Source organism: Tripterygium wilfordii, chromosome 13 (assembly GCF_013401445.1).
Source record: "Tripterygium wilfordii isolate XIE 37 chromosome 13, ASM1340144v1, whole genome shotgun sequence".
Classification (NCBI taxonomy): domain Eukaryota; kingdom Viridiplantae; phylum Streptophyta; class Magnoliopsida; order Celastrales; family Celastraceae; genus Tripterygium; species Tripterygium wilfordii.
The window spans coordinates 3,514,957-3,537,590 of NC_052244.1; the positions used below are offsets into that span (position 1 = coordinate 3,514,957).

Below are 22,634 nucleotides of genomic sequence, written 5' to 3' on the forward strand. Positions count from 1 at the left end.
AACCAAAAAATGGAATAATTATATATGAAGAAATATTTTGCAGATAATTAATGCAGTTAATAGTCTGCTCTCTGGGGTGTTTTAGTTGGGTTTTTGCACTTGTTTACTGATTCATGTGGCATATTTTGCATATAATTTCCATTAATTCAGAATTATTATTTTGAATTTGTATGTGTGTTATAATGTTTTTCCATGCATCTGTATACTCTTTTTTTTTCATGTTTTTTTAGGATGATTTTGGTCCATAAATTTGGTTAACATGATGTAAACATTTGTTGTTGTTATTCTTGGTTTGGTAGATGGGATTTCCTGTAACTTTAATTTATAACCATATAAAGTTAATTAATTAATGATTAGGTTAAGTTTGATATCTTGAATTCATTTCTTTTGATTTGACTGTCAATAGGCCCCACCATGAGTTTGGTTTGGTTTGTTGATTTTTACTTATTATGCCGGCCCTATGTCTTCCATACACCTAACGGGAGGTATATAAATATATTCATGTATACAACTATTGACATTAATTAAATCTTAATTACAAGTAATTGAGAGTCTGGTTTAGTACGAGAGACAATAACTTGGGGATAACCTGATTTATCTCTTTGAATTTAGGGCTACCTCTTTGAATTTAGGGTTTACGGTGTCCTATGTCGAGAGTTCAAACCAATTGGCTTAGATATTTCTTTGTGAAATATTGTTTCGTTGGCTTTTCCCACTTTCATGCCTATATCCGCATGGACTTCGGTCTAGTTTTACCTGTCATTAACGTGGTGCAGATTTACGCTCACTGAGCTATCCGAATGGCATATTGAGCTGGGTAGCTCCTCTGTAAGAGAGAGAGAGTTGTGATGGTTTTGTGAGTGAGCATGCATGTGTGTGGACAAAAGTGCATGCTTTTTCCTGCAATTTTGTCACCCACAAACTGGTGAAGGAGGGTCCATGAAATCATGGTTACTTTAGTTTCCAAAGGGAAGTGAAATTCTGAATCAACAATCAATAAGCAACCAAGCCATACTACTCACACATCAATGTCATTCATAATCATGAATCAAAACTAATCACAGTTCATCAAATCAACCCATCGCATAGGCGTCCATGGGTGTTGGAAGGAAGAGTTTGGGAGCTTCCAATATAAAAGATTTCTACTAGGTTTTAGAATGGCTGTCAATGCATTCCAAAAGAAAATGCAATTGATTTGCAGTTATAACCCAGTTTTCTTGAGGTGATAGCAGCAGAGGGAAGTCCTTTGATTTGCAGTTGCTTCCAAGATTGCACTAAATACCAAAAATGGATCTCTCTCTCTCTCTCTTCCATCTATTGGCATTGAGACCGACACAGTTAACCAAAGTGTCTTATTATGTTTCTCCTGCTAAAAACAAGTATGTGCACTATAAAAATTGAAGAACAACACAGCATTTAAGGCCAACAAATAAGTCTTGTCTCACAACTGTACACGCCAAAACTGGTCTTTCACAGCAAACAATGAACAACCCAGAAAAAAGCTTTCTGAAACCCAGAGACCTGAAAAGTGAAAAACCCATAAATCCTAAACCTAACACCTAAATGGGAATGGGATTGACCAAGCAACATACATCAGCATGTCCTTGAAAAGTATGATTCAATCCCCAACTGTTCCACAAAGGTAAAATTGGCACCTTTTTAATGTGGATGTCACAAGCTCTCACATGTTTCAAATCAGGTGAACCTCTCTGAAAAAGTGCCTGGTGGGTGCCTGCATATTATATTAAAGAGGTACTAAATGCACACAAGAAAGAAAGGAAAAGGTCAAATGACTCAATTTACAAAAGTATCATGGCTATTGTGCAGAAACCTCACCCACTGTTCTCCCAACACCAACCAATCCTTTATGCATGTACATTCTTGGTTTCTTACCATTTTACCTTTTTTAAGGAGGATTTTTAGGGACATGAACTAACAGACAAAATACAGACTTTCTAAACAAATATAATTTGACATGTTTTCAAACTAAAGACACAAGAAAGAGAAGACTTGGCAAAAAGATAACCCAAGTGTCTTAATCAACATGAAACAGAACCATGAGAATGCGGAACCGCTGTTGGGTTCTGCATTCCATTTCATACTTTGCTCGTCACTTTTGTCTTTTGAAATGGGGCAGTGATATCTTTTTTGTAAATATCTTTTCTGCTGTCTTGCTTTCGTCCGAAAAGTGTGCCAATGTTTTTATCAATTGTGATGTGAAAAAGAAAATGTATAAATAAATATGGCATTTTAGCATACATCCATAAACCCATTTTATAGTTCAACATCTAAAATTCTGGGATAAAGAATCGGATGATAATGATAACGACATGTGCATGTATTAAGAAAATGTATCTAAGATGGAAAATTAACGAAGGTACATGAACAAGAAGCTTAACACATCCCCAACAAGAAGTTGGGGTGAATGGAGTTGAACAGCATAGACACATTTTACGGTATATTGGCTTACAGCAAGATATAATTTAGATCCAGCGCGATATACCTTAAAGCTTGGATATACCTTAAAGCTTGGACGCAAAAGCAGGGGTTTTACTCAGTGCAGTTGCCGTCTTTGAACCAGATTGTCGTCCCAAATGTTTGCAAATGAATTCCCCAGCTAATCTGAGTTTCCCAAGATCCACATTAGTTTTTACCCCAAGTCCACTAAGCAAGTATACAACATCCTCAGTGGCAACATTCCCCGAAGCACCCTTAGCATAAGGACAACCCCCAAGGCCAGCAACAGACGAATCAACTATTTTGATCCCCATCTGTGAAGAGATCAAAGTATCAAACATATGTTATTTGAACATTCCTCATGATCAGATCAGTTGAAGACTAAAAACGATAAGTTCAACATACCATTTGAGAGTCATTACTCAACAAGAAAAAACTAGAAAGAGGGAAAGAGTAAGACCATAGGATATTCTAACGACTTGCTTACTAGCCATTTTTTCATAATGTTAACTTTGGTTTCAAATTATTTAACATCGACATTAAAAAAATTTAGGAGTATTATTGTCTCACTTGATAGCCCAAATTTACAGCAGAAGGGTTTTCATTGATCTAAAATTGTCTTGGCAGCTTTCCACCATTCGCTCTTAAACTCACAACCAGGTGAGATTCATTATCATTTCACCTCTTACAAATAAGGGTATCATTCTACTTAAACCTCTCTAAAAGTCTATGGACAAGAACATCTTTAATTATCCCACATGTGAAAGCACATTTATAAGGATCTGTGCCTTGGTTTGATGAACCTCAGAACCTGACATTGAACTGCATCTATTGAAAAGCAATAAATATCTGTGTCTCTCAGCAGCCCATCAGGACACCTCCACTGTAGAACTATTGTGTGAACCCTTTGCCATTACCACAGTAGTCTCCCACATTTTATCGAGATGGTAAGATATTATAGATTACTTCCCTACTTTATGGTTATACTCGGTAAATTTTTAGTCAATCATATACAATCTTAACAAAAGAATAAACTAGGTGCAAACAAGTTTTTGAGTCAATCACCGCCAAAGCACAAAAAGTAGAAGAAATAGTGTAGACAAAGCTCCTTTAAGAAAAGAGTTCTCAAGACAGGGAACTTGCCAGAAATAGGATGTCTTCCTCTAGAATCAAGAAGACAAAGTCATTTACCTGGAGTGAGGCGAGTATATTTGAAAGAGCTTGCCCATAAGTGTCATGAAAATGGACAGCAAGCTTATCAATTGGAATAACATCCATAACAGCTTCAAGCATTGGAATGACAGTGCCTGGTTAAAGAGAACAAATGAAGAAGACTAAACTTTAAACAAAACTAAAACATTATATTACAACACGTGAAATAAGAAAATTCTTTGGAGAAAGATGATGAAAGATTCTGGGCAACTAGTCTTTGCAACAACTTTTCTCAAGCAGAAATTTATCGTAATTAGTCGCCTGAGGGGAAAAAGGAAAATAAACATTACCAGGCGTTCCAACGCCAATTGTGTCTCCAAGAGAAATTTCAGAGCAACCCATATCAAAAAGCTGTTTGGCCACATATGCTACCTGTGATGGAGATACCATTCCTTCAATCGGACACCCCACAACACATGATACATATCTAACAACATTAGAAGGCATTTGTTAAATCTCTAAAAGATCGTGTTATCACAAGGAATTGAAATTTTTTTTCCAAAACCAAGGCAGGGAAAACCAAGCTCCTAATTTTTTTCAATAAAGGAGTACCAAACATCAGATAATTTTATGTTCTCCAATGCACGATTGTATCAAAATGCAAACGTTTACGTTTCTGTTTGTGTAAGCAAAGGTTAACTCCTTTATTAAGCAAAACTGGTCCTTCAAGTTGGGCCATCGTTAAAGATCTTGGCACCAGAATTCTAGATTTCTTATAGATTCCCAGAAAAAAGTCGAGAGACATCTCATGTAGAAGATATGCTTAATATCAAATGTGAGTCCACATACATACCCACGAACAGGAATTGAATGCTTTTTAGCAGCATTAGCAACATCACGATAACGATTAAGACTATCTTCAATGGTGCAATTGATGTTTGACTTTGAAAAGGACTCAGAGGCTGCAGCAAAGACAGCCACTTCCTTGGCTCCAGCTGCAACAGCCGCTTCAAAACCCTAAAAGAAAGCATACAACGGAATAAACCCAAATTCAAGTTGAATAGCTCCACCCAATCACACTATCACCGCCAAAAATTAAAATCATTGTCAGTTTAAGATCATGATAATTTTAACCAACGATAGCTTACTTTTAGATTAGGGGTTAAGACGGGTAATATAGCTTCTTTAACATCTCGAACAGCTTCCATTACATCCTTTGCATCCGCAAGCTGTAAATCAAACATAAACTAATCCAATAAGGTAGAATCCAAACAAATGAAATAAGCAACCTTAGATCTCGGAATCCATCCTTGTTGCAGAAGGAAATCTTCAATGTTGCCAAGAATAGAAGAGGATTACATTGTGTAGATATAATCAAGAGAAAAGAAGCATTCTTTAAGTAACAAGATCATCCATCTTAGCAAGAGCCTCTAGCACTGAAATTTTTTTTTTATCTTTGTCTTGCAAATTCATTTTCAGACAATTAAAGACTAAAACAAGACATAGAAGAAATGAACTTAATGAAACCAGAAAGATCTCAAACAGATTTGAGTATAATGAATGGAGTTAAAATTCAAATTAAAAAATCTTGAAAAAAAATGGAGAAGAAATATCAAAAAGCATGATACACCAACACATTGAGCTGATTATTGCATTAGTAAAGCACAAGAATTATAAACAACTAATTTCGGAGCAGATACCCATGAAACTTAATGAGTACATTGCAGGAACATTTTTATTCACTAGAAACAACAATGCCCACCTCCACATACCTGTGGTACCCATTTTGGCGAGACAAAACTTGTAGCCTCAACAACAGGCAACCCAGAAGAAACTAGCATCTTTATCAACTGAGCCTTTACAACCGTTGGTACTATTTCCTTCTCATTTTGCAATCCATCTCGTGGACCAACTTCGACTATTTTCACATATTGAGGAAGGGTTCCTAAAAGCTGCATTATTTAAAAATCAATTAGAACTCTCCAGTTTCAAACATAGAAAATAGACAATGAAATTGTAGCTGTGAATGAATCCAATATGGAAATACAGAACTGAGTCCATTCTGAGGAAATCTCAAACTTGGCTAAAATTAGACTTGCTAGACTATCGTATTCCTACAATAAGACTTCCCAAAAAAAAGTGTTCCTTCAATAAGGATTAAGACCAGGAGTCAGATTAGAACTGTAACATGAAATGCAATGATCCCCTACCTCTACTCTCATATAACAGTACTTCAGCTGATGTATGTAAATTGCAATGGGAACTATAATCGTCTGATATTCACCTTACTTGTAAATCTGTCATTGCAATGTGAACTATATTGACGAATTGACAGATGCCCGGAATCACCAGTATTACCAGGTGCCCTACAGTTCCACGTCAAGCTCCCATGTCTGTGGTTCAAGAAATCTTCCTGATACGCATTACTTGTTTGTCCCCGCCAAGACACCGACTCTGTAGTATTAGTATACCCATCTCTGCGGAGTTGTGAAAAAACTAATAACTAAAAATGGCAAAAGAAACGAAAGAAGCCAAAGCTAACAATTATTCAATAAAAACCCATCAAGGAATAATACGCCCACTGAAGTCTTCTTGTGATTTGATTTTGAATTATTCAGGGCTTGATTAATTAATGTAGAATTCAATTGTGCAATCAAATCTGCTTACTTGGCACCTTCAATTGCTCGACAGATGCTCTGATCAATCTCGTTTGCCATGGCTATGCAAGTTCCAGAAGATGTTAAGCTTTTGAGGATAACTGTGCTACGCTGCCAATACCTGTCCAAAGCCTTTGCCCCGAGCATATCATCAACTCAAAAGAAAAACCCTAATAGAGAATCCAATTTAGACTAGAATCTTAACAACTCGAAAATCAAATATAAAGTATAATTTCGCAATTTCAGAATTCAGAATCAGAAGACGAGGAAGGCGACCGTACAGGTAATAACTCGGAGATCGTGAGGGCCTTTTCGTGAAAAAAATTATGAATGGAGCTGGGCCGGAGAGAGAAAAAAAATATATTTCCAATTGATTGGGTGGGTCGAAGACCAGACATGGGCTTGTTCAAAACTCAGAGTGAACTGGGCAGAAGCCCAACTCTGCTTGGGCTTGATTTGATGATCCAACTTTTCTTTTACGGTTTTACCATTGGTTCCCATTGGAAGTGTTCATAGCAACAGTGCTGAGCCATTCTCTCTGCATAAAACCCTTTTGGATCTCCGATTCGAATAGTCCAAGAGATATTGACTTCACTCTTGAAATAACTTCTTGTTTTTGTAAAGAGATTGTGAAAAGCGATATGATACAGTACAACATTATACCAAGAAATCTGCAATATCAATATGATCAATCACAATCCCTTATCTTATATTATAGCAGTAATTATGCTTCACAGAACAATGGAAAAATCTTTACTCAAACAGAGCATCAGTTGCTATTATTACCTTTATCATGGCGTTCAGGGCAGCCTTGGAAGCAGCATAGGCAACAGCTCCGGGTTACGACCCCCCGATCAATACCAGCAATGGAGGATTCTTCACACTGCCTGAGGTTCCATTCTTCCTCAAAGCGTCAGAGAAGTGGATACACACTCTTGAGCAAAAAAAATAATTCCAATGGATTCGTGATTAAAATTTTTCTTAATATATCTGATTCAAATTTATCTGCAGAACCAAATCCAAACATTGCTTTTCAAAATTTTCTGAGCAAGCAAACAAAACCTAATCCAATTAATTACCTCTAACCCCAGCGTTGTTGACCAAGGCATCGATTCTCCCAAACGCGGCCCAAGCCTTCTCTACGGACTCGTCGATCTTGGCTCCACCGGCGCAAACGCGGAGCTCAAATGCACGACGCAAGGCCCTGAAAAAGCCGGGTGGAGTGAGAGGAGATGATCGCGCCGCCGAAAATCGATGGTTCAAAACTTCCAATGGAAGCACAACAAATTTTGATGTTATCATACTTAAACAAATAAATTACCATGAAAAACATAAACATCAAAAATCGGAGTGGCGCAGCGGAAGCGTGGTGGGCCCATAACCCACAGGTCCCAGGATCGAAACCTGGCTCCGATATTTTTGTTCCCCAAATTTTTTTTCACTGGGCTGGGCTTGGCTTGTTATTAATTTGGGCCACAATACATATGGGAACTGAATGAAGCCCAAAAGCTTATTGGGTCAGTCAGGATAATTAGTGGTGTAATACGAGACGGAAAGCCCAGTAAAAACCCAACATAAATCATCATGATTGTTGTCGCGGAATTAACCGACGAGACTTGACAATTTAATTTAATAATAAGTTACGAGTATTAAATAATAATCAAGAGTAGAGTGTAGTGTTGAACCGATTTAGTCATGATTGTTTCGTGGCGTGGTTCTGGGGCAAGCGGCGCCGCCTAGCACCTATTGAAAAGAAAAGCTACAAAGATAGTAAATTTTTGACAATTTGGATTAAATAAATCAGTAAATAGGGTAAGGGGTTGATTTGATTTTCTTTGGTCAGTCATAATTAATAAAAAAGGACTAAATAATAAAAACTCCTGCCACTCTGCCAGTGAAAATCCTCTCTATCACGCCACATTAATTATTTTTATTACAATGATCTCTCCTGACTGTCGTAAAAGGGTCGGGTCGGATCTGATAGTCAACAATATGTTGACCCTACCCAATTGAAGGATTACTTATCAAAAAATTAAGAACCTAATAATAATTCTCACTTGAAAGGTCAAGTCTTAACACCCAAACCACTAATTAAAGTGTTCAAGATTGTGTGTCACTTTGGTGATCAGAATTCTTGAATCGTCGTCCCTGTTTCTAAAAAGAAGAAGAAAAAAGAAATGTTAGGTCCTTAATTCTTCAGTATCTTTCTTTTTTCCTCGGTGGACATGCACTTGTTTTGAATTTATGTTGTTGGCCGGTAGTTGCATATATACATATTGATTTTATTTGCATTATGCATATATATAAATATATTGTGTGTATGTATGTATTGTTGGAGTTGTCATTTTGTGCTTTGGAGTGCCCACGAATTTCTAGTTTTCTACCCCCGAAAAGGAACTTTATTTGAGATACAATTTCATTGTCAAACATGTACTTGTTTTGAATTTTTGTAGTTGGCCCGTAGTTGCCCACGAATTTCTAGTTTTCTACCCCCGAAAAGGAACTTTATTTGAGATACAATTTCATTGCCAAACATGCACTTGTTTTGAATTTTTGTAGTTGGCCCGTAGTTGCATATATACATATTGATTTTATCTACATTATATATATATATATATATATATATATGTTGGAGTTGTCATTTTGTGTCTTGGTGTGCCCATGAATTTCTAGTTTTCTACCCCAAAAAGGAACTTCATTTGACATACAATTTCATTGTCAAAAGGCATGATAATAATCAAAAAGGCTTATCGAGAAAATTAACAAATTGGCATGTGGTCAAATGAGGGCTGCTTAATTTGCTTGAAAAGTGTATGTAATGGAGCCAAAATGTATGTTAGGTATGCCTTACCAAACAAAACACTTTTGACTGTTTTTTTTTTAATTGTTATTTTTTGTTTCTTTTATGCATGAGCAAGCTAAATGTGAAATGCATGCATGCGATCATCAGGTGGGCTTTTTGGGCTTTTGGAGTTACATTTTTTTACATAAGTAGTCGATCTACTATCAAAGATTTTGGGTTGATTTTTTTTACGTAAGTGATCGATCTATTGTCAAAGATTTATTGAGATGGGTCACCACCAATTTTTGGAACACCTGGAAAGCGCGCGACAATCGGAGAATTCTTGAGACCAGTGGGGTGTCGATTCAATCAAAATAGCCGTTGATAAGATAATGTTGTAGCAAGTTTGTGTCTGAGATAAGTATGATGTTTTGACTTGATGTGAGGGACATGACGAGTTTCGGTTTCGTGTATCATAAGTTGGTCTGAAATAGTGGATTTATAGGAGTGTTCAGGTTAACGACTCTATTGTTAGTTGCATAATAGGCTTGGGACAGATTGTACAAAGTAAGATTGAATTGAGGTATGTTCTATAGGAGGTCGAGGTCAGAGTGACAATATGCTAAATTCTATACGACATGAGGTTGAGGTCAACTTGGCAAGAGGTTGTTTGATTGAAGTAAAGCTCAGGCAGCAGAGTAGGTTGGTTCGATGGGAAGGCTTGTTGAAAGAATGACGAAGGGATCACTGGTCTAGGGCGGAAGGAATGTCTCGACATGTATAGTAAGATGCGGTATGGACGAAGTTTGAGTTGAGTTGATGTACATGTCGATTGGCCATAGGCATGCTAACGGTGATACTTTCGCTAATGGGTTGTGGGGCCGACCGAGTGGGTCAAGACAAAGACAATTTTTGGCCACTACACATATTCATTGCTCTATTCATTTAATACCTCTATAACTATAATAAGTTACAATGGATCATATATACATATATATTAAGCATAATGTGTTTGTGGTCAAATGAGAGATGCTCTTATTGAAAGCAACTGTGCTTCTAGAGGAACATCACTATACATCAAAGGACAAAGATGCTACTTTTTTCCAATTGTAGTTCAAAAGCAACCAAATCTTTGACTATTATATATTATTTTAAAAACCATTTGGTTGATTAAAACTGAAAATAATAAGAGAAAATATTAGGTCTCTGCTTATAATTAAACAGCATACATTTCCGGACCACTTGGATTGATTCTCATGAGCAAAATCTGGATTTGCTTGGCTTCTTCTTCTTTCAAAGTCCCCATCTCATTAGTTGCTTTTCTGTTCATCAATCATCATGCACACCCTTTTTAATGGAGCTTCATGTTTAGATAGCTTTATACATTAACTTATCCTTTAAACCTTTTGGGAGATTATGGCTTTGATCATTAAAAATGCATGAAAAAAAGACAAATTAGTGTTGATTCAAGGTGTGAATTTCATTTGTTCAACTTCTAATGGTGGAATTACACTATTTATTAGTCTCTTAAAAGCACTTCCACCTAAAATCCATGGAGTATTGTTAACCTTAAGAGTGTGTTTAGATTGAGGGATTTGGAGGGGAGGGAAGAGAAGGGAAATGGAGTTTCCTTCCAATTCCCTTGTTTGGATAGTTTATAAAAAATTGAGGGGAGGGATTTGAGGGGATTTGGGAGGAAGATCTTTTTAAATTTTTGTCAAAATTCTTTCCTCCCAAAATGGAGTCATTTGGAGGGAATAGATTACTAATTAAGTTACTTATAAGTTAAAAACCTATTTTACCCTTGAATATAACACTTAAACATAAAAAATAAGGATAAACTAGTCAATTAAACTACTTTTCTTTCATTTCTTTTTTTATCTATCCAAACATGAGAAAGGGAAATGTATTTTCCCTTCCATTCTCTTCCTTCCCTTCCCTTTCCCTTCTCTTCCCTTCCCCCCAAATCCCTCAATCCAAACACACTCTAAATCTACCTAATAAATTATATTTCCATCCAACTCATTGACTGACACGTGGCAGCTGGCATGCTGGAGTTGTTCATTTGATTTTTAATTTCCCTAGAATAGATTCCACAATTCCCTTAGATGCTGATGAGTCCCAGTTTTGTCAATTTCTTGTTTTTCCGACCTGTTGCTTTCCAGTTTCCACCTCCAGGAGAAAATTGTCTTGTTCCCATCAAATTACGAGACATTCATACAAGGCTATGGATATGAAACTGAAAATTAGCATATAAAGGGTTGGCACATTAGAATAAATTTTCTAACAAAAAATATAAAAGTGTAACAAGAGAATGATAATGTCTGCACAAAAGTGTAAGAGAGAGTAGTGAGAGAATCTGATGTTAGTGAATTGAAGCTCCCTCTCATCCTCTTCAGTCTTCACTTTCTCTTTGATCTTTTGCTTTTCCTTCTCTCTGTGACGATGTTTGGTCATTTCCTTCTCTCATAGTATTTTTTACAAACTACTTTTTCCTTTACTTTCCTTGAAGATTCTTCTCTTCACTCTCGGCTGTGTTTCTCTCTCTCTCTCTCTCCCTCTTCAGCATCCCCAAAAACAGACTGTGAGAGGAGAAAAGCTTCTTAAAAATTAAAATAGTCTACAGCTTTTATTTCCTTGTCTGCCATTAGTGTCCCCTTAAATATAACAACACTTCACTACATTTCCCTTCACCTTCTTCTCTCCATACCCCTCTCTTTACTGTAGTGTTTCTCACTCAGGGAATCCTTTTTCCGGCCATTTTCCCGGTGACTACTCTCACTATATCGCACTCTGTTTTAATTTCAATGAACATGGGATGAAAACATAAACACTCTTTTCTTATGTTATTTGTGAAATCCCATCTGGGTTTTTCTCTGGACTCCATTTTCTCACCTGGGTATTCTTCAAAAATCAATCGTCACCATTAACAAGCCAAAAACCTCGAAATATAAACAGAGAAGCGGGATGATAAGTCTAACAGACCTCTACCATGTCCTCTCAGCTGTGGTCCCACTCTATGTGGCCATGATTTTAGCATATGGTTCTGTCAAGTGGTGGAAGATCTTCAGCCCTGACCAGTGTTCAGGAATCAACAGATTTGTTGCTCTATTTGCAGTCCCTTTATTGTCATTCCACTTCATAGCCAGCAACAACCCTTATGCCATGAACTACAAGTTCATAGCTGCTGACACACTCCAAAAGATCATAGTCCTTGTGGTTTTAGCAATCTGGTCAAGAACCAGCTCTAGAGGCTCCCTTGAATGGTCAATCACTCTATTCTCTGTCTCCACCCTCCCAAACACTCTTGTCATGGGTATTCCTCTGTTGAAAGGCATGTATGGGGAGGCCTCTGGCAGTCTTATGGTCCAGATAGTTGTTCTTCAATGCATAATCTGGTACACATTGATGCTGTTTCTTTTTGAGTACAGAGGAGCAAGACTATTAATTGGTGAACAGTTCCCAGACACTGCTGGGTCTATTATCTCTTTCAGAGTCGACTCTGATATCATCTCCTTAGATGGGAAAGAACCATTGCAAACAGATGCTGAAGTTGGTGAAGATGGGAAACTTCATGTCACAGTGAGAAAATCAACTAGTTCTCGCTCTGAAATCTTCTCTCGCCGATCCAACAATGGTCCTCATTCTGGCCTTTCACTGACACCAAGACCTTCAAATCTAACCAATGCAGAGATTTACTCACTGCAATCTTCAAGAAACCCTACTCCAAGAGGCTCTAGCTTTAACCACGCTGACTTTTATTCCATGGTCAATGGGAAAAATCCAAGCAGTGTGAGTCCTAGACATTCCAACTTCGGTAACAATGGCTTTGATGAGGAAAATGGAGGCATTGGTGTGTACGGTGGTCCACCAAGGCCTAATGGAACGGCATATCCAACCCCACCAAGTGCTGGACTATTCTCTCCGGTGGCTGGACCTGGTGCGAAGAAGAAGGCTAATGGAACAGACGGTGGCAAGGACCTGCACATGTTTGTATGGAGCTCAAGCGCCTCACCAGCATCTGAAGGAGGGATTCATGTTTTCAAAGGAGGAGAGTATGGGAACGATCCTCTTGGTAATGTGGGTCATCACCAAAAAGGTATAAACACCAATCTTTCTCTGTATTAGTTATTTGGGTCCTCTTGTTTGTTTTTTTCTTGCATAGTTGCATGTATTTATATTTGATTGGTGTATTATTGGGGAATGAATGTGTAGCGATTTGGATGTTTGTATTTATTGGGATTTAACTGTATTTGTCTTCTTGAATTTGGGTTTTGATTTATAGGCAGTGGGGTTTGGTTCCTTTTGTCTGCTTACTATTTTCCTTTTGACAAAAAACTGTTCTTGCCTTTCAGAAACAGAGTTCTCTGTTATTTTTGCCCCTTAAGTTTCATTGATTAGCATTATTATGTTATATGTTTGTTAATGTTCTTAGATTACGATGAGTATGGTCGAGATGAGTTCAGCTTTGGGAACAAGCAGGCTACGAATGGGGTGGACCGGGAAGGTCCAGTGCTCTCTAAGCTTGGTTCAAGCTCCACAACTGAGCTGCACCCCAAGAGTGGGACTCTTGAATCCAACAAGCCAACTGCTATGCCACCAGCTAGTGTCATGACAAGACTCATTCTCATTATGGTTTGGCGTAAACTCATTAGGAACCCCAACACTTACTCCAGCCTCTTCGGCATCACCTGGTCTCTAGTCTCATTCAAGTATGCAGAAGCACAACACCTTTAACTCCCACAATTACTTTACTCGAGTGACTATTTTGTGTTCTTTGTAAATCAGGTCCTTGATTAATACAATGTTGCAGGTGGAACTTGGAGATGCCAGCTATAATTGCAGGATCAATAGCTATTCTATCCAATGCTGGTCTTGGAATGGCCATGTTTAGTCTTGGTATGCTAATTTGTGTTACTCCACTGAGACTTCTCAAGTGATTATTGATGAAAAGCATATTGAAGCTTGTTTTGAAATGGGTTTGCAGGTTTGTTCATGGCGCTGCAGCCAAGGTTGATAGCTTGCGGGAAATCTATTGCTTCCTTTACCATGGCTGTAAGGTTCCTTACAGGCCCTGCTGTCATGGCTGCTGCTTCCATTGCTGTTGGATTAAGAGGAGTCTTGCTGCACGTTGCCATTGTGCAGGTGAAACAATAATCAATCTCAAATATTCCAAGCCTTGATTATCAGTATTATAATATAATTTGTAATCTGTCTTGCTTTTATTTTCAGGCGGCTCTTCCACAAGGGATTGTCCCATTTGTCTTTGCTAAGGAATACAATGTTCATCCTGATATTCTTAGTACTGGGTACAAACAGACACTTTCATCTCAATTGTTAATTTTTTTTTTCCAATTTTCTGGTCTAGTCCAATTTCTGCATTTGCAAATTCCCACTACCCTACCTAAATTTATGCTTTTACTCATCTAATTCTGTGAAGAAAGTATCATACACTAAGAGTGGTCCACATATGTATATATATATATGATGCATATATGGCCTACTCTATTGTATGTTATTCTGGATGCCTTTGGGGCTGTGTCTGGCTGATCATGAATGTTTATTGATGATTTAAGTGCCATGATTATGTGCACTAATCCCTGTTGCCTTTTTATTAAAAGGAAAATGATCATTTTCATATGTTGCAGGGTCATATTTGGGATGCTAATCGCTCTTCCTATCACACTGGTTTACTACATCTTTCTTGGACTCTAAATATGAAGGCAATAGGAGCTAACAAGGACAAAAGGCATTGATAAATTCTACCTATTTGACCCCCCATGTTGGAGGATTTTTGAGTTCTCTCTAATGGAACTTAGTAGAACTTTCTGAAGATTCTAGAGAAGAGAAATGGAGTACTAATATTGACTGACATGGCTGTCATGTAAGAGAGAGTAGGGGGTTTTGAGAGATTTTGACTATTTTGGAGACTAGTTTTTCTTTGAACAATTTGTGCCTTGTGGGTTTTGTTCTGATGAAAAAAGTGAAGCTTGTTTTGTAGTTGGAGATTACCATTTCTTCATGACCTTTTAATTTTAGAGATCACAATAGAAAACCCAATTGCTCACTCTCTCTCTCTCTGTGATTCTTCAAGCTCATTGAAATTGACGCGAGCCAAACATGGCCTAGTGATGTCCATAATTATGTACACTAATTTGCCTACATTTCATGGTTGGAAACGTTAGCCATTGATTGGTTCGACATTGAATGGCTTCTGATAACTTGAAGATGTAGAGCTAGCTCATTATGTTTAAGGGGAAATGGCGAAGCCCAAGGGCAGTGCCTCATAAAATTCGATATGAACAGTGTTGGAAACCCTAATATTCTTCTGCAGACAGTTGCAGCTTTAATGGGTTTTACTCAAAAGGTGTAAAATTTGATTCAATCAAAGTGTCTGTCTTGGTTGGAGTTTCATTGGGATCAACACTTGCTCCAAGAGTGGTGAACTAAAAAGGATTAAAGGGGGCTGAAGGCATTATTTGTATCAAATTTTTTATAATTGTTTTTTTTTTATCTAGCAATTGAAACACACACATGCAACATATGTATCCCTCAAGAATGAGAACCAACTAGACTGACACCCGGCTTGTCAAATTTTTTATGACTAAAGATGGTCTTTGTGGCTGTTAGGCACCACTAAGAGTTCTTTTGGATTTTTTTTAATCCTTTTAATTGAATTGAATCATCTTTTATTTCTCAAGTACATTTCAAGTTCAAGGCCATAAAAAGAATGATCAAGTAAAAGTTGCACATCATAAAAGTTGAGAAAGCCATAATAGTTTTAGCAGAACTAGCACAGATGATGATAGTCCATCATTTGAAAACCATCAAAAAGCCATATTTTGTGACCACCATGCTTTGAATATTTTAATGAAAAGAGGGGAAACTTTGTTTATTTGTGTTAATCTTCAAGTGATTTAAACTTTTCCTTTCTTTCTCCTTCTTTCTTCTTGTTAAGGCTGTTCAAAAAAAAACCGTTAAAATCGAAATGATTGGTCGTTTTTTATAATACAAAGTTGTACATTTCTCCATTAAAAACTGAACTGAACTGACAAAAAACCGATAAAATCGACCGTTTGATCGATTATTTTCATGTCAAAAAACCCAAAAAAAACCAACCGAAACCGACAGCGAACACTGTGAGCTTTAATGAGACTTTTAGGATTTCCTTTGTTTTTTTTTCCAATTACGCGAGCTCCCGACTGGTTATTAAAAGTTAGAATTTAACGATGAGAACTCACTCTAATAAACAAATAGATAAATCAGGTGGTGACGTCTTTCATAGTGTGAAATAAAAATTAGGACTATTCAAAAAACTGTCAAAATCAAAATCAACCGAAAAGAACCAATTGGTTGGTTTTTATAATAAAAAAATATACATTTCTCCATTAAAAATCGAATAAAAAAATTGACAAAACCATCAATTTAATCGGTTATCAAAAAAATTGATCGAAACTCACTGCGAACACCCCTCATAAAAATAGTTATTTGTATAATGCACGCGCCATGTATGCATCCACTGTCCATTAAGTGGGCCTTGCAAGGGAACATCAAGTCACCAAGTTTCACATAACCGTGTTGGGCCTACACGCAGCCCATGATTAAATCATGAAACCAAGGTGAACCATTGAGTTAGATTGGGCCTCTTAATGGGCTTTTGTACTGGATTCTTGCTTAATGCAAAATAAATCTTTAACAAATGCCCAATCAATTAACAGGAAACAATGGTAGGAAGCCCATGCTCTATATATTTCAGTTAAGCCCAGCCCATTACCTTTTGCCGCTTGATTTACTTCAGTTCAGCAAAGGGGATGCTGTTACAGGGCACTTGGTTGATATTTTGAGGGGGGAATGAGGTAAGTTGAGGGTGAGAATCACTCATTCCCTCGTTTGGTTAAGTTTGAGAGGGTAAAATCTCAAACTCATCCCACCCTCATTCCCTCCTTATGGAGATTAGCCAAACTCACTAAAATAGTGAGATTGACTAATCTCCACAAGGGATAATGAGTTTGATACTCAAAAGACTATTATACTCCTAATTAAGAAGTAATCGTATTCTTATTTTTATGTATAAAAAATTGGATAATATGGAAATTGTACAATGAAAATTCTAACACTTATGCTCACTCTTCATTTCAAACCAAACATGATAATATTCATTTCATATTCACCGCACACTCACCTTACACCCACACTAACTAGATTAACAATCAAATGCCCTATAAAGGACTTGTCAACATATTGGGATGTTTCAGGAGCACTAAATTAGAATGAAAGGTCCCATCATTGTATGCACGGGGAACTTGCTCGATTCGCAAATTGGTCACTTACTCAAAATGATCTCAACACTTTATATACATGAATCAACTTATAGCATAGTTGGTTAGGTGGGAATATCTTCTCTTTTTGAAGGATGTGAGTTTGATTTTTATTGAGTCCATATATTAAATTATCATGTATTTGTATGTCACATCGGGTTATTGAAAAAAAAAATAATTATATTCTTACATATAATTATTCTAAGACTCCAACCATATTGGCATGAACACCTAATATATATTATTTACGTATATGTTATTAAGTATCATGAAATTTAACGATTCAATTAGACGATAAAAGCAAACATAATTAAGCAACCAACATAAACTCCTAATATACTCGTACACACGCATAAGGGCGGATCCAGCAGGCAGGAGACTACATTAGGCTGTAATCCCCAAATGTTTTGAAAAAAACAATTATACTTATATACTTATATACTTATGAATAAATAAATAAAAATACACTTATATTAGTTACATACACATCCATACTTAAATATGTAGTTAATCACCTAAATAAAAAACACATTTTTTAATTCAGGCCCATACCAAAATATCTAAGGCTCTAAGCGGCTAAGAACTAATTGTACTGTCTAAGGTCTTAATTGACTAAGTCGTCGTCTAAGTCTTTACTGTCTTCTAGTGTGAGTGCAACCTCTGCTTGTTTGATAGATGAACTGCTTTGTCTCCGACTCCCTTTGGTTGGTGTAATTGTGCAAGTATATAACCGTGTCCGTGTTATTTCAAAAATTCATCTCAAGACTCTGAACTCTCGATAAACCTAAATACTAATCTACTAATCTCAATAACATATCTAACAGAATAATAATAAATTAATCTCTTTTTTGTATTATCAACAAGTCATCATGTTCATCGACTTTTAAAAAGTCAAGTAGGTTAAACACTATGGGCTTACTCTCACATTGCACTATCTCCCTTTCTTTCATTTTTTTAAATAATTTTCCTTAAATTGCAATGATAACAACCATATAATCCCACAGTTCATTAATATTATAAAGTTGAGTGTAGATAAGACAAGCAACTATGCCACACACACATATGTCCCGCCACACTTGCGTTTTATCCAATAAGTCAACCAAAACGACCACCGAAAGCCCCCATTCAACATTCCTCACACTTTTTATAAGTCAAAAATCACCATTTCATATCACACATTCACATCCCCCACCACTCACAATCTCAATCGCCGGCACCATGCAACCGGAGAACACACCGGAGGCGTCACAACTGTACCGGTTTCTGGCAGAGAACGGTGTGATTGACGTCGGGTTTCCACCAGCGATGATGCAGAGCTTTTGCAGCTCCTCCTCCTTTTACTATCCCTCCATGGAAAACTCAGTAACTACTACCGATAAGGAGACGCCACACGATAGAGCTCTTGCTGCGTTGAGGAATCACAAGGAGGCTGAGAAGAGGAGGAGAGAGAGAATCAATTCTCATCTTGATAAGCTCAGGACACTCCTTCCTTGTAATTCTAAGGTACGAATCCTAATTATTGCTTTCTGTTTGGTTGCTGAGAAACTGTAGAAAGTGTAGAAATCGGATCTCCTGAAAGTTAGTTAGGTGGTTCTATGACCTTTTGACTAACAGTTGAAATCTGCCTTCACTTATTTTCTTGACAACCAAACAACACAAATTTACATACAAGGATTTTGAATTTGAAAACTGAATCGACGAACTCCTTTTTAATTCTAATTAAGGTACCGATTGTGAAGTGTTTTTCAATGCTTATGCAATTATTGCCTAATTTCCTTTTCCGTTTGGTTGCCGAGAAACTTTGGCAAGCGAAGAAATCGGAACTTTTTGACTTCAGAAGCGAAAAACATGACATTTGATCATTCACCTAAATAACAGCTGACTATCTTTCTGTTTAGATTCACAATTTTCTTGGCAACCAAACGACGCGACGAGTATTTTGAATTTCAAAGCTGAATCTTCAAAAGAAACCCGATCGACGCGCACACTTGCGTATTTAGTTAATTTTGTTTGGGAAAGTTTTTTGAGCTTTTAAATTAGGGTTTATAATTTGATTTCATGTTTTTTCAGACGGACAAAGCGTCTTTATTAGCGAAAGTGGTACAACGCGTGAGGGAGCTGAAGCAACAAACACTGGAAATCACTGAACTCGAAACAGTTCCATCGGAGACCGACGAGATCACCGTGCTTTCTTGCGACTATTCGAGCGATGGACGGTTGGTATTCAAGGCATCGTTGTGTTGTGAGGACCGATCCGATCTTTTACCCGAATTGATTGAAATACTGAAATCTTTACATCTGAAGACACTGAGAGCAGAAACGGCGACTCTCGGAGGAAGAATCCGGAATGTTCTTATCGTCGCGGCGGACGGAGATCATACTAGTGTTGAATCAATCCATTTCTTGAAGAATGCTTTGAAGTCTTTGTTAGAGCGGTCCAGCTCTAGCGAGAGGTCTAAACGACGACGTTTGTTAGACCACAAAATCACCATTTAAACACATTGATTTCATTTGCTTTGCATTAATGCTTTCTTGACGATTTCGTTTGACTGTACTTGTTTCTGAGCTTTTAGATTTGCATGTCATGTATGTTTGATTGTGTGTAAGAAGAAGAAAAAGCAAGAAGAATCTAAAGAGGGTTGTACGTATAGTGTGATTTTACTAAGACTAGTGTTAGAAGAAAGAACAGCTTTTGTTCTTTGAGTTCCAAGATTATCAGGATTTGAATCTTATTTTCTGCAGTTCATCGTCAGTTTGTTTGTACTGGGGTTTTCATTTTGAATGTTTTCCTTTCTTTCTCTGTGCACTGATTCTAAAGAAAGCATGAGAGAGGAAATGTTGTTTGAACTTATTTGAGTGGATACAGTGAGTGAAGACTGAAGACTGAAGATTGTGATGGTCAGATTTGATGCTTTAAAGCTAAAGAAAGCCACAGTGAATTGAAAAGGACAAATTATGCACTGAAGCTGTGCAAACCGGCTGAACACCTTCAGTTTGATTTTTTTTTTGTTGTTGTGGGTGGTTTAGTTGAGGCGTTGGAGATGACAATTTTGCAGAAACAGGAAACATTCTCTCAAGAATCAAGGAGGATATTTGCAGTTTTTATGCCTATATGATATGATTTGAATTCCTTAAGTGGATAAACTCTTAGCTCTGCTTAATCAAATTTATCAACTGGCCAGGGTCCAATTATGGTTTGATAATTTATTGATTAGGTATGTATATATATAGGTATTATCTATATGGTGCAGTGTTGGTTACGTGAGATGTGCATTAGAAACTGTTTATCATACACTTAATATCTCCTTGTAAATCCTAATTAGGACAATAGTACCAACAAGAGATGATTGGGTTGATAATCAATTGGGTTAGGTATATATATGTTCAAGACTCGATTCGAACATCAAACATATTTCTTTTGGGGTATTTAAAAAAATAATAATTAGGGTAGTAGTTAATATAAACCAGAATATAAGGGCACTGGTTGCCAGTTGCCTAATGAAGAGTTACTGTTATTTAGATATTTTGCGTTACTATATTGCATGCATACAAAAAATATATATCTATTGTTTCATAGTAGTATGACATTGAAATATTAGTTAAAAAATAAAATTATACTGAAATAATTTTGTCATGTATCGTTTTCTAATTATTTGGGGTTAATAAATAATAACTTGAGTAAATCCCATGACAATGGAATTTTTTTTCTTTTCTCTTGAATATAATAATATATACAATATGCTATTCCACTATCCGACAAACGAAACACGGTGTAGAAAAATGGGACATGTGGAAGAAGAACAATCCTAAGAAATACAGTGAATATTCTGTAAGATGTATAAAAGAAACAAAAGAATGTATACAGTACACTATTACTGTCTACTGACAAAGGCTATAAGGTGGTGGTGGTGGTCCAAATATATAATATTGGCCAATTGAAACGGCGATAGAAGAAGAAGAAGACGAAGGAGAAGAAGAAGAAGAAGGCGTGCATAAAGAGGGCGAGGCTGAAGCTGACAAAAAGGAGCAATCATGGGAAGTGATATTAAAAAAAAAAGACAAAACTATTTGAAAAGAAATGTGAAAATATACTTTTGACTATATACAGTGGTGTGTGGGGGGTCCTCAATCGGAGACAAAAGCATCGGGCCGCGTGAGAGACTGTCGGGAGGACGTGCGGTGCGGTCTGTCACTGCCGCCTGGCGTGCCATGCCTCCCTTCACTCTATTATTATTGCTTTCTACTCTCTGTTTCTCCCTGTAATCATTACTTCCACACATCATTTTTTTTGCAAACTGCGAGGGTTTGGGTTTTCTTACAACGTTCGACATTTCTACAAACACACTTGAAGGAATCTAAAATATCAGATTGAAAGCGGAATAATGCTTGAAATCTTAAATATTATATCACATGGTGCGTCTAATTGATAATTTTAACAGTAGCATATATTATAGACAATAAATGATAATAGATATGGTTCTTAAAATGTTCATAGATATTTGGTTATATTTATGTTGATAATATATGATGATGTCTAAAACAGGTCTACCCTATCAGACAAATCAGCCAAGTCAGACTGAGCTGGTATAACTAATTTCTCCTTTGCTGGTACGTGATCTCTTCCTTCCTTCCTGCACAAGAAGCGAACGTAAGCTTCGGTAGGGCCCCGAGGGTGTACTCGGGGGGACCTCTCCGACGCTCAAGTCAGTACGGTACTAAACTTGGGAGGATGGCTCGTTGCTTCGAGCGTTGCCTCTTGCTCAGTAAGTATTTTAGAGTGCAGGAGTTAGATCTTTTACCTGAGGGCAGAGGTTCCCCTTTTATATGAGTTTGAAGTGTTTGAGTTGTAGTAGGAGTCAGACTCTCTCTCATTGGTTTTCCAGAGGGTTTCTCGGATGGTAAATTCCATCCGTATCCCTTTCCAAAGGGGAGGAAGACTCTGTCTAGAATTGGCGTCCTATGAGGACTCTTCATCAGTTGGACTTCGTGCGTACATGCTTCTGTAGTACGGTTATCGAAGTGTGGTCTTCGGTCTGATAGTGCAGAAGTATACACTTGGGTCGAGTACCGAAGTGTACCCTTCGGTACGTCACCCGTATTGTCCTCACCGGAACTTATTCTGCCACGTGGCCTTCTCCCATTAGTGGGGGTATTTTGGGAATATCAGTTGCCCCCCACACTCGTACCGAGGTATCTTAATGATGAACTGAGTATGAGTGTAATAATGTTTGTTCGACGGTTCATCTTTGCGGACAAGATCGAAGGATG

The 22,634-nt window shown here is 37.2% G+C and overlaps 4 protein-coding genes and 1 non-coding gene across 11 annotated transcripts; 3 read left to right on the top strand and 2 right to left on the bottom strand.

Annotated features, from left to right (window-relative positions):
- Window positions 1-1,338: 1,338 nt before the first annotated feature.
- On the bottom strand, window positions 1,339-6,678 carry LOC120011769 (hydroxymethylglutaryl-CoA lyase, mitochondrial-like). 7 transcript variants are annotated; one of them, XR_005471115.1, is made up of 10 exons: window positions 6,277-6,541; window positions 5,894-6,086; window positions 5,382-5,561; window positions 4,758-4,838; window positions 4,463-4,626; window positions 3,960-4,096; window positions 3,649-3,764; window positions 2,522-2,771; window positions 1,656-1,732; window positions 1,339-1,521 (listed from the first exon to the last, which is right to left on the bottom strand). XR_005471115.1 is itself a non-coding variant. In XM_038862879.1 (10 exons), the coding sequence occupies exons 2-9, from the start codon at window positions 6,411-6,413 to the stop codon at window positions 2,523-2,525; spliced, it is 1,257 nt and encodes a 418-aa protein (XP_038718807.1). In that variant the 5' UTR covers window positions 6,414-6,436; window positions 6,548-6,678; the 3' UTR covers window positions 1,761-2,204; window positions 2,520-2,522. The 7 variants fall into 7 exon arrangements, 6 of the variants coding, with proteins under 6 accessions (XP_038718811.1, XP_038718808.1, XP_038718807.1 ...); XM_038862879.1 differs by lacking the exons at window positions 1,339-1,521; window positions 1,656-1,732 and adding exons at window positions 1,761-2,204; window positions 6,548-6,678 and having other exon boundaries at window positions 2,520-2,771; window positions 6,277-6,436; XM_038862883.1 differs by having other exon boundaries at window positions 1,339-1,732; window positions 2,522-2,622.
- Window positions 6,679-6,714: 36 nt separating this feature from the next.
- LOC120012440 lies at window positions 6,715-10,354 on the bottom strand. Its single transcript, XM_038863867.1, has 5 exons — window positions 10,278-10,354; window positions 7,346-7,569; window positions 7,128-7,153; window positions 7,053-7,097; window positions 6,715-6,937 (listed from the first exon to the last, which is right to left on the bottom strand). Exons 1-5 carry the CDS (start codon window positions 10,352-10,354, stop codon window positions 6,743-6,745), a joined length of 567 nt encoding a protein of 188 aa, XP_038719795.1. The 3' UTR covers window positions 6,715-6,742.
- On the top strand, window positions 7,611-7,682 carry TRNAM-CAU. Its single transcript has one exon. It is a non-coding gene; the product is annotated as a tRNA-Met (tRNA).
- A 1,041-nt stretch (window positions 10,355-11,395) lies between the features above and the next one.
- Window positions 11,396-15,115, top strand: LOC120013660 (probable auxin efflux carrier component 1b). The gene is made up of 6 exons (XM_038865544.1): window positions 11,396-13,147; window positions 13,484-13,760; window positions 13,862-13,947; window positions 14,036-14,193; window positions 14,281-14,357; window positions 14,697-15,115. The coding sequence occupies exons 1-6, from the start codon at window positions 12,016-12,018 to the stop codon at window positions 14,761-14,763; spliced, it is 1,797 nt and encodes a 598-aa protein (XP_038721472.1). The 5' UTR covers window positions 11,396-12,015; the 3' UTR covers window positions 14,764-15,115.
- A 3,283-nt stretch (window positions 15,116-18,398) lies between these two features.
- On the top strand, window positions 18,399-20,127 carry LOC120011678 (transcription factor bHLH106). Its single transcript, XM_038862774.1, has 2 exons — window positions 18,399-18,869; window positions 19,437-20,127. Exons 1-2 carry the CDS (start codon window positions 18,414-18,416, stop codon window positions 19,860-19,862), a joined length of 882 nt encoding a protein of 293 aa, XP_038718702.1. The 5' UTR covers window positions 18,399-18,413; the 3' UTR covers window positions 19,863-20,127.
- The last annotated feature ends 2,507 nt before the right edge of the window (window positions 20,128-22,634 follow it).